A 26,431-nucleotide genomic window follows, 5' to 3' on the forward strand; every position below is an offset into this window, starting at 1 on the left:
CATGCTTGAGCCTAATGACCTCACTTTCCTTCCTGTCTTCCTATGTAGAGTGTGCTTGGTAACACTGCTCCAGTTAGCTGATCTTTCTCCACACTGGACTATTGGCATGAGTATCAGTTAGTGGGTAAAAAGGGGAAGCTTTCTTGAATTGGAAGGCCCAAAAGGTCCAGGCTGGGAAAAGGAGGGGTGGAATGGTTACTGATAGTTCCTTGAAGGAGGATTCCTTTTTAGGACTCCTTCTGCTTAGAGCCTAAAAGCTGTGATGAGGGAAGTCTTGATCTTTTGCTGTGCCTGCTGCTGCACTGTTAGAGTGAAGTCAGTGGTTATGAAGGCAGAAGACTGTAAAAAGGATTGACTATTTGTTAGGAAGTAATCTTTTTTTTTTTTTTTGAGACGGAGTCTGGCTCTGTCGCCCAGGCTGGAGTGCAGTGGCCGGATCTTAGCTCACTGCAAGCTCCACCCCCTGGGTTCACGCCATTCTCCTGCCTCAGCCTCCCGAGTAGCTGGGACTACAGGCGCCCGCCACCTCTCCTGGCTAGTTTTTTGTATTTTTTAGTAGAGACGGGGTTTCACCATGTTAGCCAGGATGGTCTCGATCTCCTGACCTAGTGATCCGCCCATCTCGGCCTCCCAAAGTGCTGGGATTACAGGCGTGAGCCACCGTGCCCGGCCAGGAAGTAATCTTAACAAGAGGTACTAGATCTTTGGATCCATGATTTACTTTAATGTTGTCAAACTTATGTTGCACGAAGGAAACAAATTATTAACCTCAGTGTTTTTGTTTTTAAAGAAAAAACACAACAGCAGCAGCTCAGCCCTTCTGAACAGCCCCACAGTAACAACAAGCTCATGTGCAGGGGCCAGTGAGAAAAAGAAATTTTTGGTAAGGATCCAGATTACCTGTTAAAGCCAAAATGTACTTTTAAGTCTGCTATTCATGCTGCAACAGCGGAATTCACTTCCCGAACAAGTTGTTTGTAAAAAGTATTGGTTACCCGTGACCTGTGTTCAGTGCTTCTAGTCACCATTTCTCACAACAGTGTTATTGATAAGCAGCCTCTATCAGTGCTGTCCAATAAATTTTCTGTGATGACAGACATGTTTTATATCTGTGCTGTCCAATGTGGTATTGTAGCCACTAGCCACGTGTGTCTGTTGAGCAACTAAGGAACTAAATTTTAAATTTTATGTAATTTTAATTAATTTAGACAGCCACTTGTGGCTGGTGGCTATTGTATTGGACAGCACAACTTTAGGTACTATGTAAGGGACTGTTGATTTATTGGGCAAGAAATTATGTATATGCTTGGAGATGTGTAGAGATTCATTAGTATGTTCATTCCTTACACACGTCATGAGTTTCTATACATTGCGATAAGCTAATAATGGGAATCCTATCTTAAGATTCTGTTTTAGGAAGAATGTGAAGATGTGGAACTAGTATGGCTGTTTAGAAATTGAAGCTCAAAGTTTTATGTTAATATGGGCAAAAGGGGAAATAAAATGCTAAGATAGCTTTTCCTCTTAATGAAGTCAAGGTTATAGAATGGCCTGTCCTGGGAAGCGTAGCAGATGTTTCACTTCTGACCAAGAGGGATATTCTTCAGCAAAATTCTGAAAGCAGAAAAAGCCAAAGTCTCAGCAAATGCATCTCTAGGAAAGACGGGGTAAGAGGCAGTGCGGGGAAGATGTGGGGGAGAGGTATTTATAGCCTAATATAATGAAAAGAGCCTGGTGATATTAATTATTATTTAACATAGGACTTTATAATTCACAGAGTTACACATTTATTATTATTATCATAGTTTTTGTTAGCCTTGGCCTGAGACAGAATGAAATAGTTTTCTTCATTACCAGTTCTTCTACCAGAAAGTCCATGCTTAGGAAGAGAGAGGAATGAAAGATCAAAACCTAATTTAAATGGTAAAGAGTTGCCAAATTTGGTTAAGAAATGTCTAATTGGATTACAGATTCAAATTGCAGAATCCTAGTTGAAAGAAACTAAGCATTTTGGCTAGCTGAAAAGGTTGTTTATTCAAGGGTGGAATGGTGCTGGCAGAGGCTAACAGCCTTTCACTATGAGAATGGCAGTGCTGGCTACAAGACAGAGTTGAGACTGGCACAGCTTCATGGGGCTCAAGCTTGGCCCAGCAAGGAAAGCCAGAGGAGTTGTGGGTTCATTAACAGGATTATTTGGGGGCCGAGGCCTGGAAGAACTGAAAAATCTAATTTAATATCTCTGCTTGGCAAGACTTGAGACATCCCCTTCCCTAAGTAAACAAGCTTGGTAAGTAATTGAAAAAGAGAATGGATTTGAGAACAAATAGGCAGCTATGGAAGTACGTGGGCAATGAGCTATTAACTATTTTCTAGGAGGTAGATTCTGTATTCTCTGTATTCTAGGAGTACAGAGAATACTGTACACTAGGAGCATTCTCTGTATTCTCCCTTTTGTATATTGGGTCTCTGGAAGCCTACAGCATGGTTAGAGCTGACTGAATATTCTTAGATGTGTGGCACATCCTACGTGTGGCTGGGTCCTATGGATAGTTTTGCAGGCCATGATGTGTAGTGTCCCTTTAGCAGTCATTGACACACAGTGCGTTATCAATAGGTGTTAGTTCTCTATGGGTCTGACAACTTAGTATAGTGAAAAGAGTGCTGGCCTATGACTGAACATGCTGGAGAAGAGCTTGTCTGGCCACAGGGACACAGCCGTGCAGATCCAGCATGTGTCTCCCATGCGCCAAGTGGAGCCCCCAGCCAAGAAGGCAGCCGCACTAGCAGAGGGTGACGAGGACAATGACATTGACCTGTTTGGCAGCGACAATGAGGAGGAAGACAAGGAGGCATTCCGGCTGTGGGAGAAGTGGCTGCGGTGGTATGTGGAGAAGAAGGCCAAGAAGCCTGCGTTGGTGGCCAAGTCTTCCATCCTGCTGGACGTCAAGCCTTGGGACAATGAGACCAACATAGCCCAATTGGAGGCCTGTATGCGCTTCATCCAGCTGGACGGGCTGGTCTGGGGGGGCCTCCAAGCTGGTGCCCATGGGCTTTGGTATCCGGAAGCTGCAGATTCAGTGTGTGGTGGAGGATGACAAGGTAGGGACAAACTTTCTGGAAGAGGAGATTACCAAGTTTGAGAGCATGTGTAGAGTGTCAACATTGCAGCTTTCAACAAGATCTGAAGCCTTAGTGTGTGTGTGTGTGTGTGTGTGTGTGTGTGTGTGTGTATGCGCGCACACGTGCAAGTGCGTGAGGTCCTGCCACGATTAAAAACTGAGACCAACCAAAAAAAAAAGAATGCTGGCCTAGGAGTCATAGAGTTGTTACTCATGTATGAACGCAGGGTTTTATAATTTATAGAGTGCTTTCAATAACAGTTAACAACAACACTATAAGCATGTGTATAAGGTTTACACAGCTTTTACACAAAGGTATTGAGTAGAGGCAGGAGGTAAATCCCAAGTCTTCTGATTCCTAGTCACAGTAATTTTATTGTGTATAAGTCATATAACCTTTCTGAAGTGAGTTTTTCCATCCGAAATATAGACTTAATACTCACTGTGTCTACCTCTTAAGATTGTTGTAAGATCATAGACAGAATGTGAAATATTTTGTACATTGTAAAACAAATGTACAAATGTAAAGTTGTAGTGGTTATGTCACTTCTTATGTTTTGGCACTGCAGGTATGAGCTTTGGGGAAAGCTTCTAACTAGAACTGTCCATAGTGTTGTGGAACTGAAAGGATTAAGGTTTTTCTATCTTTATGGGATTATCATTACTGTTTATCTGATGATCTTTGCAAATTTCTGAAGCTAGCCTAATTTCTGAAAATCCCAGTGGAGGAAGAAATGGAATCCTTATTTCCATGGATTCCTGTTTCCCTTGAATCTTATCAAAAGGGTAAGTAGATACTTGAATAGAGGCTGGATTCTGGATCTAACCCTCCAGATGTTCATGAGTGGGTGCTTTAGAACAGAAAAGCTGCTTTCTTCATGATAGGTACAAGCAGGGCAGGGCCTTGGCTATCATTTCTAGAGGAAGAGAATTCAAGGAGCTGTTCCCCCAGCAGGGTCAATGATTGAGCAGACTGTCTTTTGCTTTCAGTGTGAAAGACCTGGCTCTTTTAACACCTCCTTTCTCTTTCAAGGGTTGTTGATAAGATGGGCTGGCTAGTTTGAAAATAAGATATAAAGCAACACACAAGCCTGGCATTATAGTTGCTTTATAATCATCTCTTCCACTGATCTCCTACAACTTTCCTGAGTCATGCTTAAAAATAAAATTTTAATTTTTGTTCTGTTTTTTTTTCCTTTCATTCACTTACTCTCTTTGGCAAAATAAGGACTGCAATTCCAGAAATGTGGGGAGGCATTAAAGGTATGTAGCAAATGCAGGGAGAGAAATCAGTACAGAATCAGAGCGAGGATAAGAATGATGGCTAACTGAGGCCTTTTTCAGGTCAAATTATTTCATAAATGTTTGGTTAAAATTCCTGATTTTTCTGGATTCTTGAAAGCTTTTTGGGCTACATGTTCACCTGTTGAGTCCAGACTGTGAAAAGGTCATTTCTGCTTTAGTATTCTTGTCAGTTATTCCTATTGTTCCTGCTGAGTTCCTGAATCTGTAGCTCAACCTGGCGGCCTGCACTGTCTCTCTCCTGAGCGTGGCTCTCACTACTGCTCTCACCGGATTGCCTGTGGTGGGCAGGGGACATGAAGCTGCTTAGACCTGAATTTCTGTACTAGAACTTTTTTTTTCAGTAGCTGACACCCTCCATTCAGTTTAACATGTACTTATGGTCAGGCTTCTCAGACACACAAAAGAAATGTATGTTGGCTGGGAGTGGTGGCTCACGCCTGTAACCCCAGCACTTTGGGAGGCCGAGGAGGGCAGATCACCTGGCCTGGCCAACATGGTGAAAACCCTGTCTCTACAAAAAGACAAAAATTAGCTGAGCATGATGGCAGGTGCCTGTAATCCCAGCTACTTGGGAGGCTCAGCTGGGAGAATCGCTTGTACTTGGGAGGCGGAGGTTGTAGTGAGCCGAGATCGCGCCACTGCTCTCCAGCCTGGGCGACAGAGCAAGACCCCATCTCAAAAAAAAAAAAAAAGAAAGAAAAAAGGTATGTCATATTCGTTGTACCCCAGGAATCATGCAGTCTTACTGGGAAGTGAGGACTACATGAAAGAAAGAAATAAAGTATGATGTAACTGTGCCTCACTGTGTGGTAAAGAGAGTAAGTGCTATAGAAAGCCAGGAAAGTGAAAGATGAGCTTGGGCCAAAAGAGCTATGGAGTCATTTCAGGTGGAAAGGAACTTCAACTAGGCTGTGAAGGAAGTATAAACAGTTAGGTGGAACGGAGGAAGGGTGGCACTCCAAGTCAGGAAACAGAATGATTAAAGACCTTGGGGAAGAAGCAAACATGGCATGTATCAGGAAACAAGGTGAGCATTGATCTGGCTTGAAAGGGGGATTCCTGTGGGGAACAAACAGTGTGAGATGTTCAGGTAAACTGAGTGAACCTAAATCCCAGAGGGCTTTGAGTGATATCAGAGAATTTAGACTTTATTCCATAGATAGTGGGTATCACCGATTACCTTATGAACAAAGAGGGAACATGGTGAAAAAGGTGATTGAGATGGTTGGAACTGTAGAGGAACGCAGAGTGGGTTGGAAATGGGGAGCTGAAATGTATAAAGGTGGCTTTAGGACTCGGATCAAGGGGAAAGGGTCTCACTGAAGGTGATACCAGTGAGAATGGGAAGCAGAGTCTTATACTGGAGGCCTTTGAGAGGAGAATTGGAATTTGCTCCCTGGCTGTGAGGGGGAAAAGGAAGGAAAGAATCAAGTATTACTCAGAGGTGTGAACCTGTATAACCAGGAGCACAGCAGTACCAATGTTAGAAATAGTGACACTGAGCCAGGCATGGTGACATGCACCTGTAGTCCCAGCTACTTGGGAGGCTGAGGCAGGAGGATCACTTGAGCCCAGGAGCTCAAATCTGTAGCACACAATGATTGTGCCTGTGAATAGCTACTGCCCTCTAGCCTGGACAACATAACGAGACTCCATCTCTGAAAAGAAAGTAATAGTTGAGAAGGGAGACTAGTTCAGGAGAGTAGTTGATGTAGATACATATGGCTAGATTAAGTTTGAGATTACAGTGGGAAAAAACCTCAAGAGTGTGTGAGGTATGTGTATATGTGTATGTTGATTTTTGCAGGTCCATAATCTGTTATCTGCAGTTCTGAGATCCAAACATTACTACAAACTAAACGGGCATTTTTAGTTTCTGGTTTCTATTTATTATTTTTTAATTTGTAGCAGACTCATTTGGCAACCAGACCTGTCCTGAGTAGAGACAGGGCAATTTATAGTCTTTCTTTATTCTACTTATTGTGAGTATTCATACTTTTCATTGCAAAAATTAGGATAGCTTGGATAAAAAGCATGTACTCTGTTAACAAATAGTCTCCAAATCTCAGTGACTTAACACAGTATGCCTAATACAAGGAAGGGGAGAACAGTGTTGCCCAGAGTCACTTAGCAACCTGGATTGAGGGAGACTCCTCTGTCCTAGGACATGTGCCTGCCAGGGAAAAGAGTATAGAACTTGATTCTGTCCCTGGCTCTTGGTCAGAACTAGGGACAAAACCCCCAAACTAACTTTTAAGAGGTGCAGGAAATACTTGAGCATTCTGCCTTTACCATAGGAGTACTGTCTCAGCCACCCTCCACTCCACTCCCTGGGGAGACATCACGTGATTTATAGAACATGTACCATACTACCCCTCTAAATCCAAAATATGCATTCTGAAACACTTTTGGCCCCAAGAATTTTGGCTAAAGGATAATGGACCTGTATTATCATTTACCAACCACTTGTATATGAGGTACTGTTCTAATCACTTTACCCAATTATATGATTTAATTATTTTGATAATTCTATGAGTTGGAAACTATCATTCTCACTTTACAGATGAGGAAACTAAGTCATAGGTTAAGTATGAGGCTGCAGTGCCATTACTTTTTTTTTTTTTTTCCCTGATACGGAGACTTGCTCTATCACCCAGGCTGGAGTGCAGTGGCGTGATCTCAGCTCACTGCAGCGGCGTATATCTCAGCTCACTGCAGCCTCCACTTCCTGGGCTTAAGCAATTCTCCTGCCTCAGCCTCCCGAGTAGCTGGGATTATAGGTGCCCATCACCACACCCGGCTAATTTTTGTATTTTTAGTAGAGACGGGGTTTCACCATGTTGGCCAGGCTGGTCTCGAACTCCTAACCTCGTGATCTGCCCTCAGCCTCACAAAGTGCTGGGATTACAAGGCAACCTCGCCCGGCCTAGTGCAATTAGGTTTAATGGCAAAAACTGCAATTACTTTTGCACCAACCTAAGTTTGAGGTTACACAGCTAGGAAGTTGTAGAGCCAAGATTTGAAGCAGGCAGTTGGACTCCAGTGCTACATTCTTAACAACTACATATTGGCCTCAGATACGTGGCAAGCAGATGAGCCTTGCTTCAGAGATTGGGGCTAGATACAGAGATTGAGGACTCTTCTATTTAGAGGCCCACTGAGAAGTGTGTGCAGAGCAGGAGAAACCCAAAAGTCAGAAGTCGCAAGGTTGAGGAATGGTCACATGTTTGGGGAGGGGTGGGAGAGGGCATGAACAAGAGGAACCAGCAAAGAAGCAGAAGTGGTCAGAGTGGTAGCAGGTTCCCTGTGCTGGGATAGAGTCACAGAAGTTGGAAATAGAGTTGGCCACCAGTGTGAAATGCCTCAGAGAGGACAAGGAGAATGGCTGGCTGGAAGGCATTGAATCAAATTATCTTTATCTGAACTTCCCTTATCTATGACTTATTATGGTCAGCCTGACAGGTGAAATTCAGATTTAGGAACCTTTGGGCCTATCATGTGGTTCATGGAAGCTTGTAAGGCTGTCGTGGCATCAAAGAAGCATCTTTGTTTACACTGCTTTTTGGTCACAGGCTCGGTTAGTCTTAAGTAACAGTGATTTGTGGTTTGGAACAAAAGTTTAATTCCCTTTCTGAATAAATTCTTGTAGAGCAGTGCTTAGGTTATGGCTCATTATGAAATAAATTTAGTTCCTTCAGTTCCATAAAGGGACTGAGGAGATTCCTTTGTTAGTATATCTAAATACAGTGTTCCTAGGGCTGGGCGCAGTGGCTCACGCCTGTAATCCGAGCACTTTGGGAGGCCAAGGCGGGCGGATCACTTGAGGTTAAGAGTTCGAGACCAACCTGGCCAACATGGTGAAACCTTGTCTCTACTAAAAATACAAACATTAACCAGGCGTGGTGGTGCATGCCTGTAATCCCAGCTACTTGGGAGGCTGAGGCAGGAGAATCACTTGAACCCAGGAGACAGAGGCTGCAGTGAGCCGAGATCGCGCCAACTGCATTGCAGCCTGGGCAACAGAGCGAGACTCTGTCTCCAAAAATAAAAAAATAAAATTAAAAAAATAAATAAAATGTTGTCCCAGTTTAAGAATGAAAGCTGTTGTTTATTTTTTAACCTTTTTTTTTTTTTTTTTAGTTTATTTTTGAGACAGAATCCTTGCTCTTTCACCCAGGCTGGAGTCCAGTGGCTGATCATGGCTCACTGCAACCTCAAGCCCCCCTGGGCTCAAGCAATCCTCTTGCCTCAGCGTCCCAAGTAGCTGAGACTACAGGCATGTGCCACCAGAACCAGCTAATTTTTGTATTTTTTGTAGAGATGGCGTTTTGCTATGTTGCCCAGACTGATGTCAAACACCTGGGCTCAAACAAACCTGGGCTCCTCAAACCTCGGCTTCCCAAAGTGTTGGGATTAGAAGCATGAGCCACTATACCTGGCCCAAAACTTTTAAAAATGAAAAAAAAAAAAAATTAGACAAAGAAAAAAGACCTGAGGAAATATGTGAATAAACTATGGACTTTAGTTGGTATATCAGTATCGATTAATTTTAACAGAAATACACCATACTAATGTAAGATATTAATAATAGGGGAAACTGGCTGAGTGTGGTTGCTCATGCCTGTAATCCCAGCACTTTGGGAGGTTGAGGTGGACAGATTGCTTGAGCCCAGGAGTTTGAGACTGGCCTGGGCAACATGGCAAGACCCTATCTCTACAAAAAGTTACAAATTAGCCCAGTGCGGTGATATGTGCCTGTTTGTAGTCCCAGCTACATGGGAGGCTGAGGTGGGAGAATCAGTCACCTGTGCCTGGGAAGTCGAGGCTGCAGTGAGCCGTGATCGTAACACTGCACTCCAGCTTGGGTGGCAGGAGTAAGACCCTGTCTCTGTAATAACAATAACAGGGGAAACTGTGTACAGAGGGGAGAAGGATGTATCAGAACTCTGCTGTATATGCTCAGTTTTTCTGTAAATCTAAAACTGTTCTAAAAATAAAATTTATTAATTAAAACAATAGGCCGGGCGCGGTGGCTCAAGCCTGTAATCCCAGCACTTTGGGAGGCCGAGACGGGCGGATCACGAGGTCAGGAGATCGAGACCATCCTGGCTAACACAATGAAACCCCGTCTCTACTAAAAATACAAAAAAATTAGCCGGGCGAGGTGGCGGGCGCCTGTAGTCCCAGCTGCTCGGGAGGCTGAGGCAGGAGAATGGCGTAAACCCGGGAGGCGGAGCTTGCAGTGAGCCGAGATAGCACCACTGCACTCCAGCCTGGGCGACAGAGCGAGACTCCGTCTCAAAAAAAAAAAAAAAAAAAAAAAAAAAAAAAATAGAGCTACAGCGAGGTATGCTGGGTGATAGGCAGGAACAGGTAAAAGGATGTGTAACCCACCTGCAGGGGCAGACAGGACTACAAACTTCATAGAGCACTCAGGATACTCCAGATCCAGTTGAGGAAGTAGTGTGGGAACCTGGAGACCGCGCATCACAGCATGGCAACTCTGCTTTAAAGGACTCTTGTCATGGTAACTTTAGAATTTCAGGGGAACGGGAAAAAGAAGATAGTGAAAAACTGCTCTCAGTGCCTGTGTGACTTAAGTTGTAGCATAGCATGGTAGTTAAGAGTCATAGTTCCAGGGTTCAAATCCTACCTCTTCCTTTACAAGCAATATGACCTGACCTTGGGGGAACTTACTGAATCTTGTTGTAACTCAGTTATTTTCTGTAAAATAGAGATAATAATGGTACTTGTTTTGAGGATCAGTTTAACTAATATATGTAAACATGCTTAGAACAATGCTTGGTTTGTGGTAAATGCTCAATAAACATTAGTTATTATCATTGTTATTAATGGATAAAGTGGTCCATGTGTTATCTTAAAGGATAAGAAGGCTATATCAGGGTTGTATTTTTTTTGAGACAGGGTCTCGCTCTGTCACCCAGACTGGAGTGCAACGGCACTGTCTCAGCTCACTGCAACCTCTGCCTCCTAGGTTCAAGTGATTCTCCTGCCTCAGCCTTCCGAGTAGCTGGGATTACAGGTGTGCGCCACTACTCACGGCATAATTTTTGTAATTTAAGTAGAGATGGGGTTTCACTGTGTTGGCCAGGCTGGTCTCGAACTCTCAACCTCCAGTGATCTGCCCGCCTCGGCCTCCCAAAGTGCTGGGATTACAGTTGTGAGCCACTGTGCCTGGCCTTTAATTGCCATTTTAAATTAATAAAGTAAATTTTCTCAGTTTTAATTTTGAATATGGTAAATACCAATAGATATAATCCACATAAGCAAAAGCTCTTTGGGGTCTTTAATAATTTTTACAGTGTAAACTAGAACTACTCTTGTGATTCATTGAACTGGAAGAGAAGTCTAGTCCCCTAATGCCTTGGGAAAAGGGAGTCCTTTAGGCACCTACCCTTCCTTTCAAACTCACTCCCTTTTCTGTCATCTTCTGTGTTTGCTATGTGTTCCTCATCTTCAAATACTCTTAAGCCCTCTTTCTTCCAAGCCATAGCCTATTAATTTGTCTTCTTCAATATAATTTTTCTTCATCGACTATGACTTCATTCTCTTTTTTATCTCTGTTATTTGCTGGTTTCCTGCCCATCTTTTCTTTTCCTCTGCGCCTGTTCTTCTGTAATATCTCTCTCCTTTCCCTGTCATTTTTTAAACTCCCTCAAGTTGTTTGTAACATCTCTTTTGCAATATCTCTTTCTCCTTAATTTGTTCTTTGTCATTTTAACACTTCTACTTCCTCTTATTTCTCATATTTATACTTAGTTCTGTTCTTCAATTCATTCAACCACTTAACAAATATTAAGCACAAATATTATATGCCATTTCCTTTTCCTGGCACTGGGGATATCGAAACATGATAGGCCTCGGGAAGCTGAGGCAAGAGAATCGCTTGAACCCGGGAGGCGGAGGTTGCAGTGAGCCAATATCATGCTACTGCACTCCAGCCTGGGTGACAGAGTGAGACTCCGTCTCAAAAAAAACAAAAAAACAAAAAAAAAACATGATAGACTTGATCTCTACTCCCTTGCAGTTTACAGGCTACTCATCATGGTCATTTTGGAAAAGGCTGGGGACTGTGTATAAGGTCCTACTTTACCACCATTGGGGTAGCTTTGGAAGGGTCGTGGGAAATCAGTGATAGTGGTACCAATGGCAGCAGCAGCAAAAAACAAATATTGCATGTCTATTATGTGTCAGGTATTTTACTTACATTTAGTTGTAAGTTTTACTTACATTTACTTAAGAACTCTGCAAGATATGTTTAGGCTGACTCTACAGGTGGAAAAACTAAGACTCACAGAGGATAAGTAACTTGCTTGTGGTCATATAGCTAGAAAGCGTCAGCAGCAAAATTTCTTTTTGTCTTCAGTCACATCAGCCAACAAGGAAAGATATCCTGATCAGGAGGTGATAGAGTGGGAGGAACTTCCAGAGCCAGTTGTAGAAATAGGGTGTGTGTGAAGCTAGAAACAGCATGTCACAGCATAGAAACTGAGCTGGGCAGCCACCTCAGGATCTTACCCTAAGAGCTTTGTTGCCTCTGATGTTAGAACTGGAAGTTTTAACTCATTGGAAAGGAATGCCCATGCCTATCTAGGAAAAGAAGCTGGACCAGGAGCCATCAGGGATGTATGCCTAATGTTGCTAACGGGCTGCTCAAGGCTTTCTTGGGAATGGCAGGAGTGAAACATTCCAGAGAATTCTCTAACCTGTCTATCATTCTTTTTGGCAGAGTGACGTCAGAATCAAGTTTGAGCACAATGGGGAGAGGCGGTAAGTCTGCCTTCTGATGAGTAGTTGTGTTCATGTATGCCAAACTTCTCAAATAGCATTGAGTTCATGGAAGTCATTCTCCTGTCCTGATCCTTATGGGGCCACTGGTTGGGTAGTGGGGTGGATTGGGCATAAAGGGAGGAAAGTTTCACCCTTGTCTTGGCCTGCTAATTGAACCTTGTTCCTATCTTAGCATTGGAAGCCATTTCAACTGCTGATGTTTTACTATTCTGCTCTAGTCTGCTGCTGTGAGGTCTGACATTTTGTTAGGAAATGAGGACTCCGGCCCTACTCAGAATCATGGCTTTCAGACACACTGACACTGTCACCTGTGGGCTTTAGAGGGAGGGCAGGATTCTCCTGTGATATGGTGCCCAGTAGAGCAGCCCCGGCTTTGTCCACGTCAATGGTCAGGTTGGTGAATTAGAAGTTTCTTCATGATGTGTCTAGGTCATGGGAAGCTGAACCAAGTCCATCAGTTGTAAAAGATTTTAGCTCCTTTGAGGACATAGAAAGGGGGAATTTTTCAGTCTGTGTTCTAAATCTTACCTCATTAGGGAAGTGAAAGTAATGTTACAAAACTCTTCTGTCCTTTTCTCCATTGTCAGTATTTTCGTTATTGTTATTTTTTGTGGGAAGCCAAGGTAGAAGTTCTCAGTAGAAAAAATGTGACTGTACTTAATTTCTTTTTTTTTTTTTTTTGAGACGGAGTCTCACTCTGTCACCCAGGCTGGAGTGCAGTGGTCGGATCTCGGCTCACTGCAAGCTCCGCCTCCCGGGTTTACGCCATTCTCCTGCCTCAGCCTTCCGAGTAGCCAGGACCACAAGTGCCCGCCACCTCGCCCGGCTAGTTTTTTTGTATTTTTTAGTAGAGACGGGGTTTCACCGTGTTAGCCAGGATGGTCTTGATCTCCTGACCTTGTGATCCACCCGTCTCGGCCTCCCAAAGTGCTGGGATTACAGGCTTGAGCCACCGCACCCGGCCAGACTGTACTTAATTTCTAAAGTTATTTAAGGAAAACATTCAGAAAGCATACAGAGCTCTGGTCATGGGATATTCGGGACCTTGCGTGTTTGTGCATGTGTGACACATGTACACATAAATGTGCCTTTCAGTGATTTTTCCATTATTTGCCTTTCCCTCTCATTGATATACCCCCCACTCCCACCCCCAGCTTTCCTTTGCTTTGAGCATTTGGACAGGTGAAAAGCATACCCATTGGTATGAGGTCTTCCTACTTTAAGAGTCTCACCATAGGACCTTAGTACCTCCAAACATTCTTGATTCTGGTAGTTCTCTGCAGTTGGTACCTTTCAGCCTGCTTTGCAGCTGGCTCCAGAGGAGACCTGTGGCTAGTATTCTCCCTTTAAAATACACATTCACAACCCTACAAGGTTGTCAGAGGCAGCCCGGTGGAAACATTGTGGAAAGTGTGGTCTGCAGAGCCAGGGTCCTTCTGCTCCCATGTGAGTTCCAGGCCTGGAGGGAGGAAGGTCTGAGCTCTGTCCCCAGCTGCTCTTCTTGTGTCCTGCCATTAGCAGAGAAGTTAAATTGTCACTTCATTGTTGCTACTTTTCACACTTTCCAACCTGAGTTTTAAAGGGATGGCCAAACTCAGAGCAATAGAGAGTTTTCAATCAAAAGCTCAATTGTGTTGGAGCCCAATTATGCAGTTAGGCTCTTCTGAATTCCCTGTTCCCAAAGTGGTATGCAGTTACAGTGAGCAGGCTTACACTGAGAAAGTGTGTTTGGTTTCAGAGAAGCTGCCAGGTTGAAACCACAAATATTTAAGGTGGTCAGGCAGGAATGGCCTTCTGAAGCCCTGAGCAGCAGAACATTGCTATCAAGGTTTTGAAAACAGTGCATTATCTTTTTATGGAGCTGTTTTCAGAGCCATGGCATTTCAGTGTTTGCGTACTATGTGTGGAATTGAGGACTTAATGAAGTTGGTGCAGGGAAGCCAACAGAGTTAGTACTCTGTGCCACATAGCTCTAGTTTCATGTATTTCATGTCAGGATTTTGTAGAGAATGTCATTGTGGGCATTTTTAACTTTTTACCGGGAATATGGGTAGTATTTATCTAAATGTAGGCCCTTATAGAATTAGAATTCACAGAAAAGAGGAAGGAAGTCATGACTTTTCGCACTTATCCATGACAGGTATTCATTCTGATGGGCTGACTTTCCCTTTGCTTTGAGACTATGGGGACCAGACCCCTGACTGTCCTCCCTCTTGGCCCCAGGAGGGCTGGGGAGAAGGATTGTAGATTAAGATCTCCTTCCCTTTGGAAACGTTAATGACACACTGATGGGGGTGGTTGCACAGGTGTTAGACCTCTCTTTGAAGCACTGGCCTAAAAATGCCTGTTATTCAATAGGATGGCAGCAGTTTAGATCTTACCTAATCTGGAAGTCCTGGCCTCTGATCTTGATCAGACTTTCAAGCTGCTTTTGTGGGTTTTGAATGGCTCATTGCCAGGCCAAATGCAGAAGAATTTATTTCTGATCGTGATCCTTTTTCAATAGTGTGCTAGGGACATCTGATTGGACTTCTGGTATTTTATCCAGAAAGGCTGGACCCTTTTGAACTGTTGCTGAGGCCTTGAAGGAGGAGGGGTATGATTTGCTATTAGGAATTAATAGAAAGCTATCCTTTCAAATGGCTTCAGAAAACACCTCTATCTAGAGAATCCATCTAGATAGCACCTAACAGTATCACTGCTTAGGACAGTTGATTTGGAAGAAAAAAATATAAGAATTACAGTCTGGGCCAGGCATGGTGGCTCACGCCTGTAATCCCAGCACTTTGGTAGGCTGAGGCAGGCAGATAACAAGGTCAGGAGTTCAAGACCAGCCTGACCAATGTGGTGAAACCCTGTCTCTACTAAAAATACAAAAATTAGCCGGGCGTGGTGGCTGGCGCCTGTAGTCCCAGCTACTCGGGAGGTTAAGGCAGGAGAATCACTTGAACCCGGGAGATGGAGGTTGCAGTGAGCCGAGATTGAGCCACTGCACTCCAGCCTGGGGGACAGAGTGAGACTCCATCACCAAAAAAAAAAAAAAAAAAGGGATTATAGTCTGAATGGATTTCCTAGTGGAGATGAAACTAATTTGGTTAGCAGTATGATTTCCAAAAATGAAAGGTGGTGATGGACAAAGGAAAAAAACATGAAGGAATTATCTTCTTGAGATGTTAGGCTTTGCATGAAGGATAGATTATGGTTTATATTAATAGTCTATCAATGTTGCCCAATAGAACTTTCTGCTATAATGGAAATATTCTTTTTTTTTTTTTTTTTTTTTTTTTTTTGAGACGGAGTCTCGCTCTGCCGCCCAGGCTGGAGTGCAGTGGCCGGATCTCAGCTCACTGCAAGCTCCGCGTCCCGGGTTCTCGCCATTCTCCTGCCTCAGCCTCCCGAGTAGCTGGGACTACAGGCGCCCGCCACCTCGCCTGGGTAGTTTTTTTGTACTTTTTAGTAGAGATGGGGTTTCACCGTGTTCGCCAGGATGGTCTCGATCTCCTGACCTCGTGATCCACCCGTCTCGGCCTTCCAAAGTGCTGGGATTACAGGCTTGAGCCACCGCGCCCGGCTGTATAATGGAAATATTCTATATCTGTGCTATCCAGTACACATATGGCTACTGTACATGTGGTTAGTGAGCACTTGAAATGTGGTTGGTGAGACAGAGGAACGTTCTTCTTTTAAGACAGGGTCTCTGGGCCAGGTACAGTGGCTCATGCCTGTAATCCCAGCACTTTGGGAGGCTGAGGCAGGAAGATCACCTGAGGTCAGGAGTTCGAGACCAGCCTGGCCAACATGGTGAAACCCCGTCTCTACTAAAAATGCAAAAATTATCTGGGTGTGGTGGCGCACATCTGTAGTCCCAGCTACTCGGGAGGCTGAGGCAGGAGAATGGCTTGAACCCAGGAGGCAGAGCTTGCAGTGAGCCGAGATAATGCCACTCCAGCCTGGGCGGCAGAGCAAGACTGGTCTCAAAAAAAAAAAAAAAAGAAAAAAGACAGGGTCTCTGTTGTCCAGGTTGGAGTACAGTGGCATAATCATGGAGCCTCCACCTCCTGGGCTCAAGCAGTCCTCCTACCTCAACCTCCCAGGTGCCTGGGACAACAGGCACTCTGCCATAGCCAGGTAATTTTTGTAGAGACAGGGTTTTGCCATGTTGCCCAGGCTGGTTTTAAACTCCTGGACTCAAGTGATCTGCCTGCCTTGGCCTTCCAGAGTTCTGGGATTACAGGCATGAGCCACTGTACCTGTTCAGGAACCAATTTTCAGTTTAATAAATTTAAATTTAAATAGTCATATGTGGCTAATGGCTGCCATATTGAATAGTGCAGATACAGTTCTAGATGATGAAGGCTTTTATACTTCTCACCGATTTGAGCCAACCTGTCACAGAAGAACATGAAAGAAATTATCTGGTCAGATTTTATTAAAACCCAATGGTTTAGATCCCTCTCTCTTGTGGCTTATTGCATCTTCCTCTGGTTACACCACTTCCCACTCTGGGGGAGCAGGGAAGATGAGAAAGAACCACACTCTTCTTCCTCTCAGCATGGAAGAGGACAAGAACTGTGCAGGCCCATGGCTGAATACTACCTGCTCCAACACACACTAGTCTGATTTTATCCTGCCTAGGTTTACTAAGAGATGAAGGTTGTTTTAATAGGCATTTCTCTAGTCACAATGAGCATCTTTTCATATGTTTTATTAGCCACTTAAAATTCTTCTGTGAATTGTCTAATCTTTTGCCTTTTCTATTAGATTGTCTTTTATTGATTTTTTACAAGTATTTTCTCAAAGTTTGATATTTAACTTTGTTGATGGTTTATTTTGAAATCAGAAATTTATTTATTTATTTATTTATTTATTTATTTATTTATTTATTTGAGACGGAGTCTCGCTCTGTTGCCCAGGCTGGAGTGCAGTGGCGTGATCTCAGCTCACTGCAACCTCCGCCTCCTCCTGGGTTCAAGTGATTCTCCTGCTTCAGTCTCCCAAGTAGCTGGGATTACAGGGCATGTGCCACCACACCCAGGTAATTTTCAAATTTTTAGTAGAGATGGGGTTTTGCCATGTTGGCCAGGCTGGTCTTGAACTCCTGACCTCAGATGATCCACCCACCTCAGCCTCCCAAAGTGCTGGGATTACAGGCATGAGCCATCATGCCTGGCTTGTCTTCTGTATTTTATGTTATGGTTAGGAAGACCTTCTCTTTCTCTCCCTCTCTCTCTCTCTCTCTCTCTCTCTATATATATATATATATAAATATATTTATATATATATATAAATATATATATATATATATATATATATATATATTTTTTAGACAGAGTCTCATTCTGTCGCCTAGGCTGGAGTACAGTGGCATGATCACAGCTCACTACAGCCTTGACTTCCTGGGCTCAAGTGATCCTCCCACCTCAGCCCCCCAAGTAGCTGGAACTATAGGCATGTGCTATCACACCTGGCTAATTTTTAAAAAAATTTTTAGTAGACAGGAGCGCTCACTATCTTGCCCAGGCTGCTCTGGAGCTCCTAGCCTCAAGCGAGCCTCCTACCTTGGCCTCCCAAAGTGCTGAGATTACAGGTGTGAGCCATCATGCTTGGCCCCCAAGATTTTTTTTTGATTCTGTATTTTCTTATATAAATTTGAGAGTACATATGTGTATGAGTTTCCTTCTGATATTCTTTTCTGTTTCATTTGTCTCTGATTATTTTTAATCATCTATGTTCTAGAGTATTAGGTTGAAACCATATAAAATTGCCGCTTTTGTATATCAAAAGTGGTTGGCCATCAGTAGTCTCATATAGTTCCACCTAATACATTCGTTAAAACTTTTTATTGGCCAAGCATGGTGGCTTACACCTGTAATACCAGCAGTTTGGAAGGCTGACGTGGGAGGATTGCCTGAGATCAGCCTGGGCAACTTATTGAGGCCCATCCCTACACAAAATAAAAAATTAGCCCCTGCATGCCAGTAGTCCCAGCTACTTGGGAAGCTGAGGCAGGAGGATTGCCTTAGCCCCAGAGGTTAAAGCTGCAGTGAGCCGTTACCATGCCACTGTACTCCAGCCTAGGTGACAGAGCGAGACTGTTTCCAAACAAACAAACAAAAAAACCCACAACTTTTTATTATGGAAATTTCAAGCGCCCTCAAAAGTAGACAGAGTATTAAACTGAACTCCCATGGACCTGTCACCCAGCTTCAACATTACTAACATTTTCCCAATCTTTTTTTTTTTAATCAATTCCCACTTTTAAATTTTGCTGAAGTATTTAATAACAAATCATATTTTACACCTCTTTGGATGAGTCCTTACTCTACCTTATATTTGTAGAAATTGTTCTTCAAACTGACCTAATGAGTCTCTCCAGACAAGCTTCAATATCAATACTATTTACATGCACAGGTATGACACTGGTTAAGAAAACTGATCAGGCATATCACCAACTCAAGGGGGAATTCCTGTGACTCTGTAGTAGAAAATCTTAATTCTGAGGAAAATCAGTATGGAGATTTTTATGGCATCTCAAAGATGAACAATGGAAAAGACCTTTCAAGTCTTAGAGTTGAGTCCCTTAGGAGTTGAGGCCATGTTTTCAGTACTGCTACTCCAGTCTCTACGTTTTCTAGCTTATTTCCTAAATAACTTTTTTTTCTTTCAACTTTTAAGTTCTGGGTTATGTGTGTAGGATATGCAGGTTTGTTACATAGTTAAACGTGTGCCGTGGTGGTTTGCTGCACAGATTAATCTATGACCTACGTATTGAGCCCAGTATGCTTTAGCTATTCTTCCTGATGCTCTCCCTCCCCAAGTCCCAACAGCCCCACTGTGTATTGTTCCCCTTCCATGTATCTGTGTGTTCTTGTAGTTGGAACATAGTTTTTAAACCTAGTGGCCTCTTCTGTCATTGGCAGAAGAGTCTAAGCTGAAGTGGTAGATGAATGGTTGGGACTGAGCAATAGTTGTGGGTACTGTTGTCAAACCTGATAGATGCTTAGAGGGTGAAAGGTAACAGTAGAGAAGAGGAAAAAAGGAAACAGTCGGGAAAAGGCAAACTGAGTGAAAGAAAACAGAGAATCCTATGTTGAGAAGAAAGGAAGAATATACTCAGACCATTGCTTTTTAAACCCTACATTTTAAGTGTACAGTTAACCAACCTTTCTTTCTGTTTCTTTTCAGAATTATAGCATTCAGCCGGCCTGTGAAATATGAAGATGTGGAGCACAAGGTGACAACAGTATTTGGACAACCTCTTGATCTACATTACATGAACAATGAGGTAAGAAGGCAGATGGATGGGGCAGGGACAAAAGGGGCAGATGCCTACCGTTTTTCTCTCTGTTTAACAGAGCCTTTAAAGTTTGTTCCTCTAATATCATCTGCAGGTTTTCATTTTCTAGACCCCCTTTTCTTAATTCCAACAACTCTGGGATTTCTGTTTTTTACTAAGTGGGAGATTACTCAGCCATCTCAGCCATCTCCATTCCCCCTACTCATTCAGTGCAGATAGCTCTAATATTCTGTGGTGGAATCAGGTATAGTACCAGGGCTAGGGCTTATATTGTCTGCTTTACATTTTGTAGGAGTATCTTATTTTTTTTCTCCCAGCACAGCCTTAACAAGAAGCAGAGGGTTTAGCAGGGGCTAGGGAGGTATGAAAAACCAGTGAGTAGGTCATCTATTACAGTCATAAATGCCGGCTTCTTCTCTCAGAGTTTCGTTTGATCGGAGCTTGTTTCAAATGTTAGCACCTGCTCGAATAAGTTCTTTAACTCCTCCTCCTCCTCACTCCACCCCAAGAGTCCTTATTTATTTCTACTTTGAATATCACCCAGGAAGGAATTCTTTTGAATGTCAGTTTTTGGGCTGCTTTCCCAGCTCCAAGAAGAATATTAAAGGCTACAGTCAGCTTAGGCTGGTGCTTTGCAGTGTATTTATGCTGAGTAAAGAACGTGTACCTTGAGGAAATTGAGTAGGGGTGCAAGACAAGAAAGCTGGGCAACATCATGACCCTTTGAGAGGCAGATCATCACTGTGTAGTTTTATTTTATTTGATGAGGAGTTAAAATTTTTCTTTTAGTGAAGACTTTTCTGAATGGTTTAGTACTCTTCTTTTCAGTTAATATTTCCATTAAGAATTCCTGATGTTTCTTTATTCTAAAGCCAAATATAAATCATTGTTATTATTTTAGTTCATACATGTCTTAACATACTCTACTAGTGTTAGTGATCGGGAGTTGACTAACTTACATTTGATTAATTTAAAATCCCTCAATTCTGTTCTTCTGTTTGCCCTTTAAACCCTGCACTGTCAGGATCTGAGAATCCCAAATGAAAAATCTACTGAGATTTAATTTTATTTATTTATGTCTTTGTAATTATAGCTTTATTGAGATGAAAAATTTATTGTCTAAAAGTATACCATTCAGTAGTTTTTAGTATGCTGATAGAGTTGTACAACCAACACCACTATCTAATTCCAGAACATTTTCTTTTTTTTCTGAGACAGAGTCTTGCTCTGTTGCCCAGGCTGGAGTGCAGTGGCGCAAACATGGCTCACTGCAAACCTTGACCTCCTGCACTCAAGCGATTCCCCCGCCTCAGCCCCCCAAATAGCTGGGACTACAGGCACACACCACCACACCCAGCTAATATTTTTGTATTTTTTATGGAGACAGGGTTTCACCATGTTGCCCAGGCTGGTCTCAAATTCCTGAGTTCGAGCAATCTGCCTGCCTCAGCCTCCCAAAGTGCTGGGATTACAGGCATGAGCCACCGTACCTGGCCTCCAGAACGTTTTTATCACTCCAAAGAGAAACCCTGTACCCATTAGCAGTTATTCCCCTTTCTCTCCTCTTCCCAGCGCTTGGTAAGCACTTATCTTTCTGTTTCTTTTGATTTACCTATTCTGAACATTTCATGTAAGTGGAATCATACAGTACGTAACCTTTTTTGTCTGGCTTCTTTGATTAAGCATGTGTTTTCAAGGGTCATCTGTACATGTTGTCAGTATGTCATTCTATTTTATGGCTGAATAATAAATATTCCATTTATGGATTTACCACATTTTGTATATCTGTTCATCTGTTGATAGACATTTGGGTTGTTTTCATTTTTTGGTTATTAAATAGTGCTGCTATGAACATTTGTGTACAAGTGTTTACATGAATATATGTTTTCAATTCTATAAGGTATATACCTAGGCGTCGAATTATTGGGTCATAAGATAAAACTCTAACTTTTTGAGGAACTGCCCAGCTTTTCTATAATGGTTGCACAATTTTACAGTCCCACTAGCGACTTATGAGTTTATTAGTTTATTCTCACTCTGCTGTAAAAAACTGCCCGAGACTGGGTAATTTATAAAGGAAAGAGATGGCCAGGCACAGTGACTCAGCCTGTAATCCCAGCACTTTGGGAGGCTGAGGTGGGCAGAGCACGAGGTCAGGAGTTCAAGACCAGCCTGGCCAACATGGTGAAACCCCATCTCTGCTACTAATATAAAAATTACCTGAGCATGGTGGCGCACACCTATAGTCCCAGCTACTCAGGAGGCTGAGGCAGAAGAATCACTTGAACCTGGGAGGTAGAGGTTGCAGTGAGCCGAGATTGTGCTACTATACTCCAGCCTGGGCAACAGACTGAGACTCCGTCTCAAAAGAAAAATTAAAATAAATAAATAAATAAATAAATAAATAAATAAAGAGGTTTAATTGACTCACAGTTCAGCATGGCTGGGGAGGCCTAACAAACTTACAGTCATGACAGAAGGGAAAGCAAACACGTCCTTCACATGGCGACAGGAGAGAGAAGGGCCAAGCAAATGGGGAAAAGCCCCCTATAAAACCATCAGATCTCATGAGAACTTACTCACTATCAGGAGAACAGCAGCATGGGGATAACCACCCCCATGATTCAGTTACCTCCCACTAGGTCCCTGCCATGACACATGGGGATTATTGGAACTACAATTCAATATGGCATTTGGGTGGGGACACAGCCAAACCATATCAGTGAGGGCTACAGTTTCTCCACCATCCTTACCAACATTTGTTATTTTCTTTTTTTTAATAGCCATCCTAGTGGGTGTATGTCACTGTGATATGTCACTGTGGGTTTTGTTTTTGGTTTTGGTTTGAGACAGGGTTTCACTTTGTTGCCCAGACCAGAGTGCAGTGTGCAATCATGGCTCACTGCAGCCTCGGCATCCTGGGTTCAAGTGATCCCCCGACCTCAATTTCCCCAGTAACTGGGACTATAAGCACATGCCACCACACTGAGCTAATTAAAAAAAATTTGTAGAGATGGGGGGGGGGTCTCACTATTTTGCCCAGGCTGGTCTTAAACTCCTGGCCTCAAGTGATCCTCCTGCCTCAGCCTCCTAGGATTACAGGTGTGAGCCACTATCCCTAGCTTACTTTTTTTTTTTTAATTTAACTGCCTTCCCAACCATTGTTATTTAACTCCCTTCCCAACCATTCTTTTTTTTTTTTTTTTTTTTTTTTGAGACGGAGTCTCGCTCTGTCGCCCAGGCTGGAGTGCAGTGGCTGGATCTCAGCTCACTGCAAGCTCCGCCTCCCGGGTTTGCGCCATTCTCCTGCCTCAGCCTCCCGAGTAGCTGGGACTACAGGCGCCCGCCACCTCGCCTGGCTATTTTTTTGTATTTTTTAGTAGAGACGGGGTTTCACCGTGTTAGCCAGGATGGTCTCGATCTCCTGACCTCGTGATCCGCCCGTCTCGGCCTCCCAAAGTGCTGGGATTACAGGCTTGAGCCACCGTGCCTGGCCTTTCCCAACCATTCTTATTTATTCCCACTTTGAATGTCACCCAGGAAGAAATTCTTTTGCAATATAATATGATTTGCAGAACATTCTCCCATTCCATAAGTAGTTTTGAGATTTTATTTTAAATATGTACTGTTTTTGGCCAGGTGCGGTGGTTCATGCCTGTAATGCCAGCACTTTGGGAGGCAGAGGCGGGCAGATCTTTGAGCTCAGGAGTTCAAGACCAGCCTGGACAACATGGTGAAACCTCATCTCTACAAAAAATACAAAAATTAGTCAGGCGTGGTGGCTGAGGCAGGAGGATCACTTTAGCCTGGGAGGCGGAGGTTGCTGTGAACCGAGATCGTGCACCTGCACTCCAGCCTGGGCAACAGAGGGAGATACTGTCTCAAAAAAAAAAAAAAAAAATCTTGTATTATAAATTGGGAACTGTGTAAGTTGAATTGGACTTTTGCTTGATTTTGTGTTTACCATACATGTATAAAATCTGGCCAGGCATGGTGGCTCACTCCTGTAATCACAGCACTTTGGTAGGCTGAGGCGGGCAGATTACTTGAGGTCAGGAGTTCAAGACCAACCTGACCAATATGATAAAACCCAGTCTCTACTGAAAAAAAAAAAAAAAAAATTAGTGGGGAGTGGTGGTGCATACCTGTGACCCAGCTACTCTGGAGGCTAAGGCAGGAGAATCGCTTGAACCCAGGAGGTGGACGTTGCAGCGAGTTGAGATTGTGCCGCTGCACTCCAGCCTGGGCGACACAGTGAAACTCTGTCTCCAAAAAATAATAAGAATAAGAATAAGATCTGACATTTGCTAGGTCCTAGGCAAGGCATACCTTTGCATCTTATGAATCTCTTAATACCAAGTATTCATAACATGCTCCGCTTTTTGCAGTGAATGAGACTTATTTGTACCCTCAGGGACCTTCTATTTAATACTTCACTGGAACGTATGAGTATATTAGTCTGTTCTCACCCTGCTGTAAAAAACTGCCCAAGACTAGGTAATTTATAAAGGAAAGAGGTTTAATTGACTCACAGTTCAGCATGGCCGGGGAGGCCTCAGGAAACTTACAGTCATGACGGAAGGGAAAGCAAACATATCCTTCATATGGCGACAGGAGAGAGAAGTGCCGAGCAAAGGGGGAAAAGCTCTGTGAAAATGGAGGAGGTAGTTTTCAGGTTCTGGTCACTGACTTCGCTCTTAAACAGAAAGATATTAAATCATGCTCTGCACTCTGAATTTGTGTTTTTATTTGTATAATAATTTTCATCCTCTGACCATCCCTCTACCCCTCCTGTTCCTTCTCTGCTTGTTCTATTAATGTCAGCACAATTGGAGATAGAGTGGGACATGATCCTACTTAATTTGGAAAAGAATATGGGGGCTATAACTGTTTGCAATTTGATGCTTTGAAGTAAATGGTATTTTTGGAGAGGAAACTCTTTTCAGAAAGTATCTCACAACAGGGTACTGAGATATGCTACAACATGGATGAACTAAAAAACATTAAGTGAAAGAAGCTAGATGCAAAAGATTGAATCTTTTATGTATGAATTGTATGTGTCTAAATGGAATGAAATGTCCAGAGAAGGCAAATCAGTAGAGATAGAAAGTAGACTAGTGGTTGCCTGGGGCTGGAGGTGGGAAGGAGGAGTGACCATAAATGGGCACGAGATCCTGTTGGAGTTTTGGAAATGTTTTAAAATTGGATTATGATGATGGTTGCACAACTATGTAAAGGTACTACAAATTTTTAAATTGTACATTTAGAGAGAAAAATCTCTATGGTTTCAACTAGATCTTTTAAGACCCCATAGTATCCAATGAGATTGTTTTCCTCTCAACTTATTTTTATTTTTTATTTCTGCAGAGTGAAACATTGAGATAAACTTCTGTTTTATATTATTTCCCTTTTCTGTGTCTTGTATCACAGCTCTCCATCCTGCTGAAAAACCAAGATGATCTTGATAAAGCAATTGACATTTTGGATAGAAGCTCAAGCATGAAAAGCCTTAGGATATTGCTGTTGTCCCAGGACAGAAACCATGTAAGTAGCCCCTGTCATGGTCTGGCAGCTGAAGACAAAGCTTGCTTTCCTTAAGGAACTTGTCTTGCCCCCTTGATAGACGTTTTCATTCCTCAGCCACTGCCAAATTGAGAGCATAAGCACAGCACAGCCCACTTGTCAGCAGCCAGTGAGCATTCTGCATTTGATTTCACCGAATAGCCAGATTGTCAGTGTTAACATTGCATCTAAAGGTTATTTGACTTATGATGAGGGAGGAAGGAAAATACTTTATGATAAAGAATAAAATTCTTGTGCTCTAAATTTATGTTTTTTCAATTAGATTTTGACCCCAACAAGAGAAATTTGATTTGTTTGGCAGAGCCAATTAGAAAGACTGTCGGCCGGGCGCGGTGGCTCAAGCCTGTAATCCCAGCACTTTGGGAGGCCGAGACGGGCGGATCACAAGGTCAGGAGATCGAGACCATCCTGGCTAACATGGTGAAACCCCATCTCTACTAAAAATACAAAAAAACTAGCCGGGCGAGGTGGCGGGCGCCTGTAGTCCCAGCTACTCGGGAGGCTGAGGCAGAATGGCGTAAACCCGGGAGGCGGAGCTTGCAGTGAGCTGAGATCCGGCCACTGCACTCCAGCCTGGGCGACAGAGCGAGACTCCGTCTCAAAAAAAAAAAAAAAAAAAAGAAAGAAAGACTGTCAAGGATTTGAGACTGTTATGCTTTATAAACCCAACTCCCACAACTCCTTGCCTTTCCTTTAGGACACTTGTAGGAAACAAACTTTTCCTTTTGTTCAGTGGAAAAAGCCATGGGTTGGGAGCCTCTTATAATTTATCAGCTTCTGCTTTACCCAATGGCAGGCGGTCTGTGGGGTGTCAGAAATGGGGAATTATCACTTACGCACAGTTTCCTCTCCTGAAGGATTCCTGGAGCCCTGCATTTCACAAGAATGCTTGCAATCTGTATCTGTCTTCCAATTACTGATTCCTCTACCAGTTTTCTTCAGATGCATGTTTCTGAAGGTTTCTTGGCACCATTTCCTTTTCTTTATGTGGACAGCCAACATGGCAGCATAACTATGGGTGTAGTGACTAGGACAAAGTTTAGGTGGAATGCTGTGCATGCTGACCATTTCTTTTCTTTATTTTTGAGACAGAGTTTTGCTCTTGTTGCCCAGGCTGGAATGCAATGGTGTGATCTTAGCTCGCTGCAACCTCCGCCTCCTGGGTTCAAGTGATTCTCCTGCCTCAGCCTCTCGAGTAGCTGGGATTACAGGTGCCTGCCACCATGCCTGGCTAATTTTTGTAGTTTTAGTAGAGACGGGGTTTCACCATGTTGGTCAGACTGGTCTCAAATTCCTGACCTCAGGTGATCCACCC

At 43.2% G+C, this 26,431-nt stretch overlaps 1 protein-coding gene and 2 long non-coding RNA genes across 9 annotated transcripts in view; 2 read left to right on the top strand and 1 right to left on the bottom strand.

Annotated features, from left to right (window-relative positions):
* The window catches only part of MAP3K3 (mitogen-activated protein kinase kinase kinase 3), a 75,498-nt gene that overhangs the window by 13,254 nt on the left and 35,813 nt on the right, over positions 1 to 26,431 (top strand). For 2 of the 7 annotated variants that reach the window (XM_015120051.3, NM_001257786.1), the window contains exons 3-6: positions 791 to 883; positions 12,175 to 12,215; positions 19,422 to 19,521; positions 24,964 to 25,077. In XM_015120051.3, the coding sequence (XP_014975537.1) occupies positions 791 to 883; positions 12,175 to 12,215; positions 19,422 to 19,521; positions 24,964 to 25,077 (348 nt within the window). Of the gene's footprint in view, positions 1 to 674; positions 694 to 790; positions 884 to 2,824; positions 3,100 to 4,347; positions 4,383 to 12,174; positions 12,216 to 19,421; positions 19,522 to 24,963; positions 25,078 to 26,431 lie in introns of those variants that run through there. The other 5 variants (XM_015120052.3, XM_015120053.3, XM_077969577.1 and 2 more) reach the window with 4 other exon arrangements.
* On the top strand, positions 5,051 to 8,500 carry LOC144335872 (uncharacterized). Its single transcript, XR_013407067.1, has 2 exons — positions 5,051 to 7,121; positions 8,406 to 8,500. It is a non-coding gene; the product is annotated as an uncharacterized LOC144335872 (long non-coding RNA).
* LOC144335867 (uncharacterized) lies at positions 13,986 to 16,248 on the bottom strand. The gene is made up of 2 exons (XR_013407062.1): positions 15,786 to 16,248; positions 13,986 to 14,981 (listed from the first exon to the last, which is right to left on the bottom strand). It is a non-coding gene; the product is annotated as an uncharacterized LOC144335867 (long non-coding RNA).

The sequence above is a fragment of the Macaca mulatta genome, chromosome 16, assembly GCF_049350105.2.
Source record: "Macaca mulatta isolate MMU2019108-1 chromosome 16, T2T-MMU8v2.0, whole genome shotgun sequence".
NCBI lineage: Eukaryota > Metazoa > Chordata > Mammalia > Primates > Cercopithecidae > Macaca > Macaca mulatta.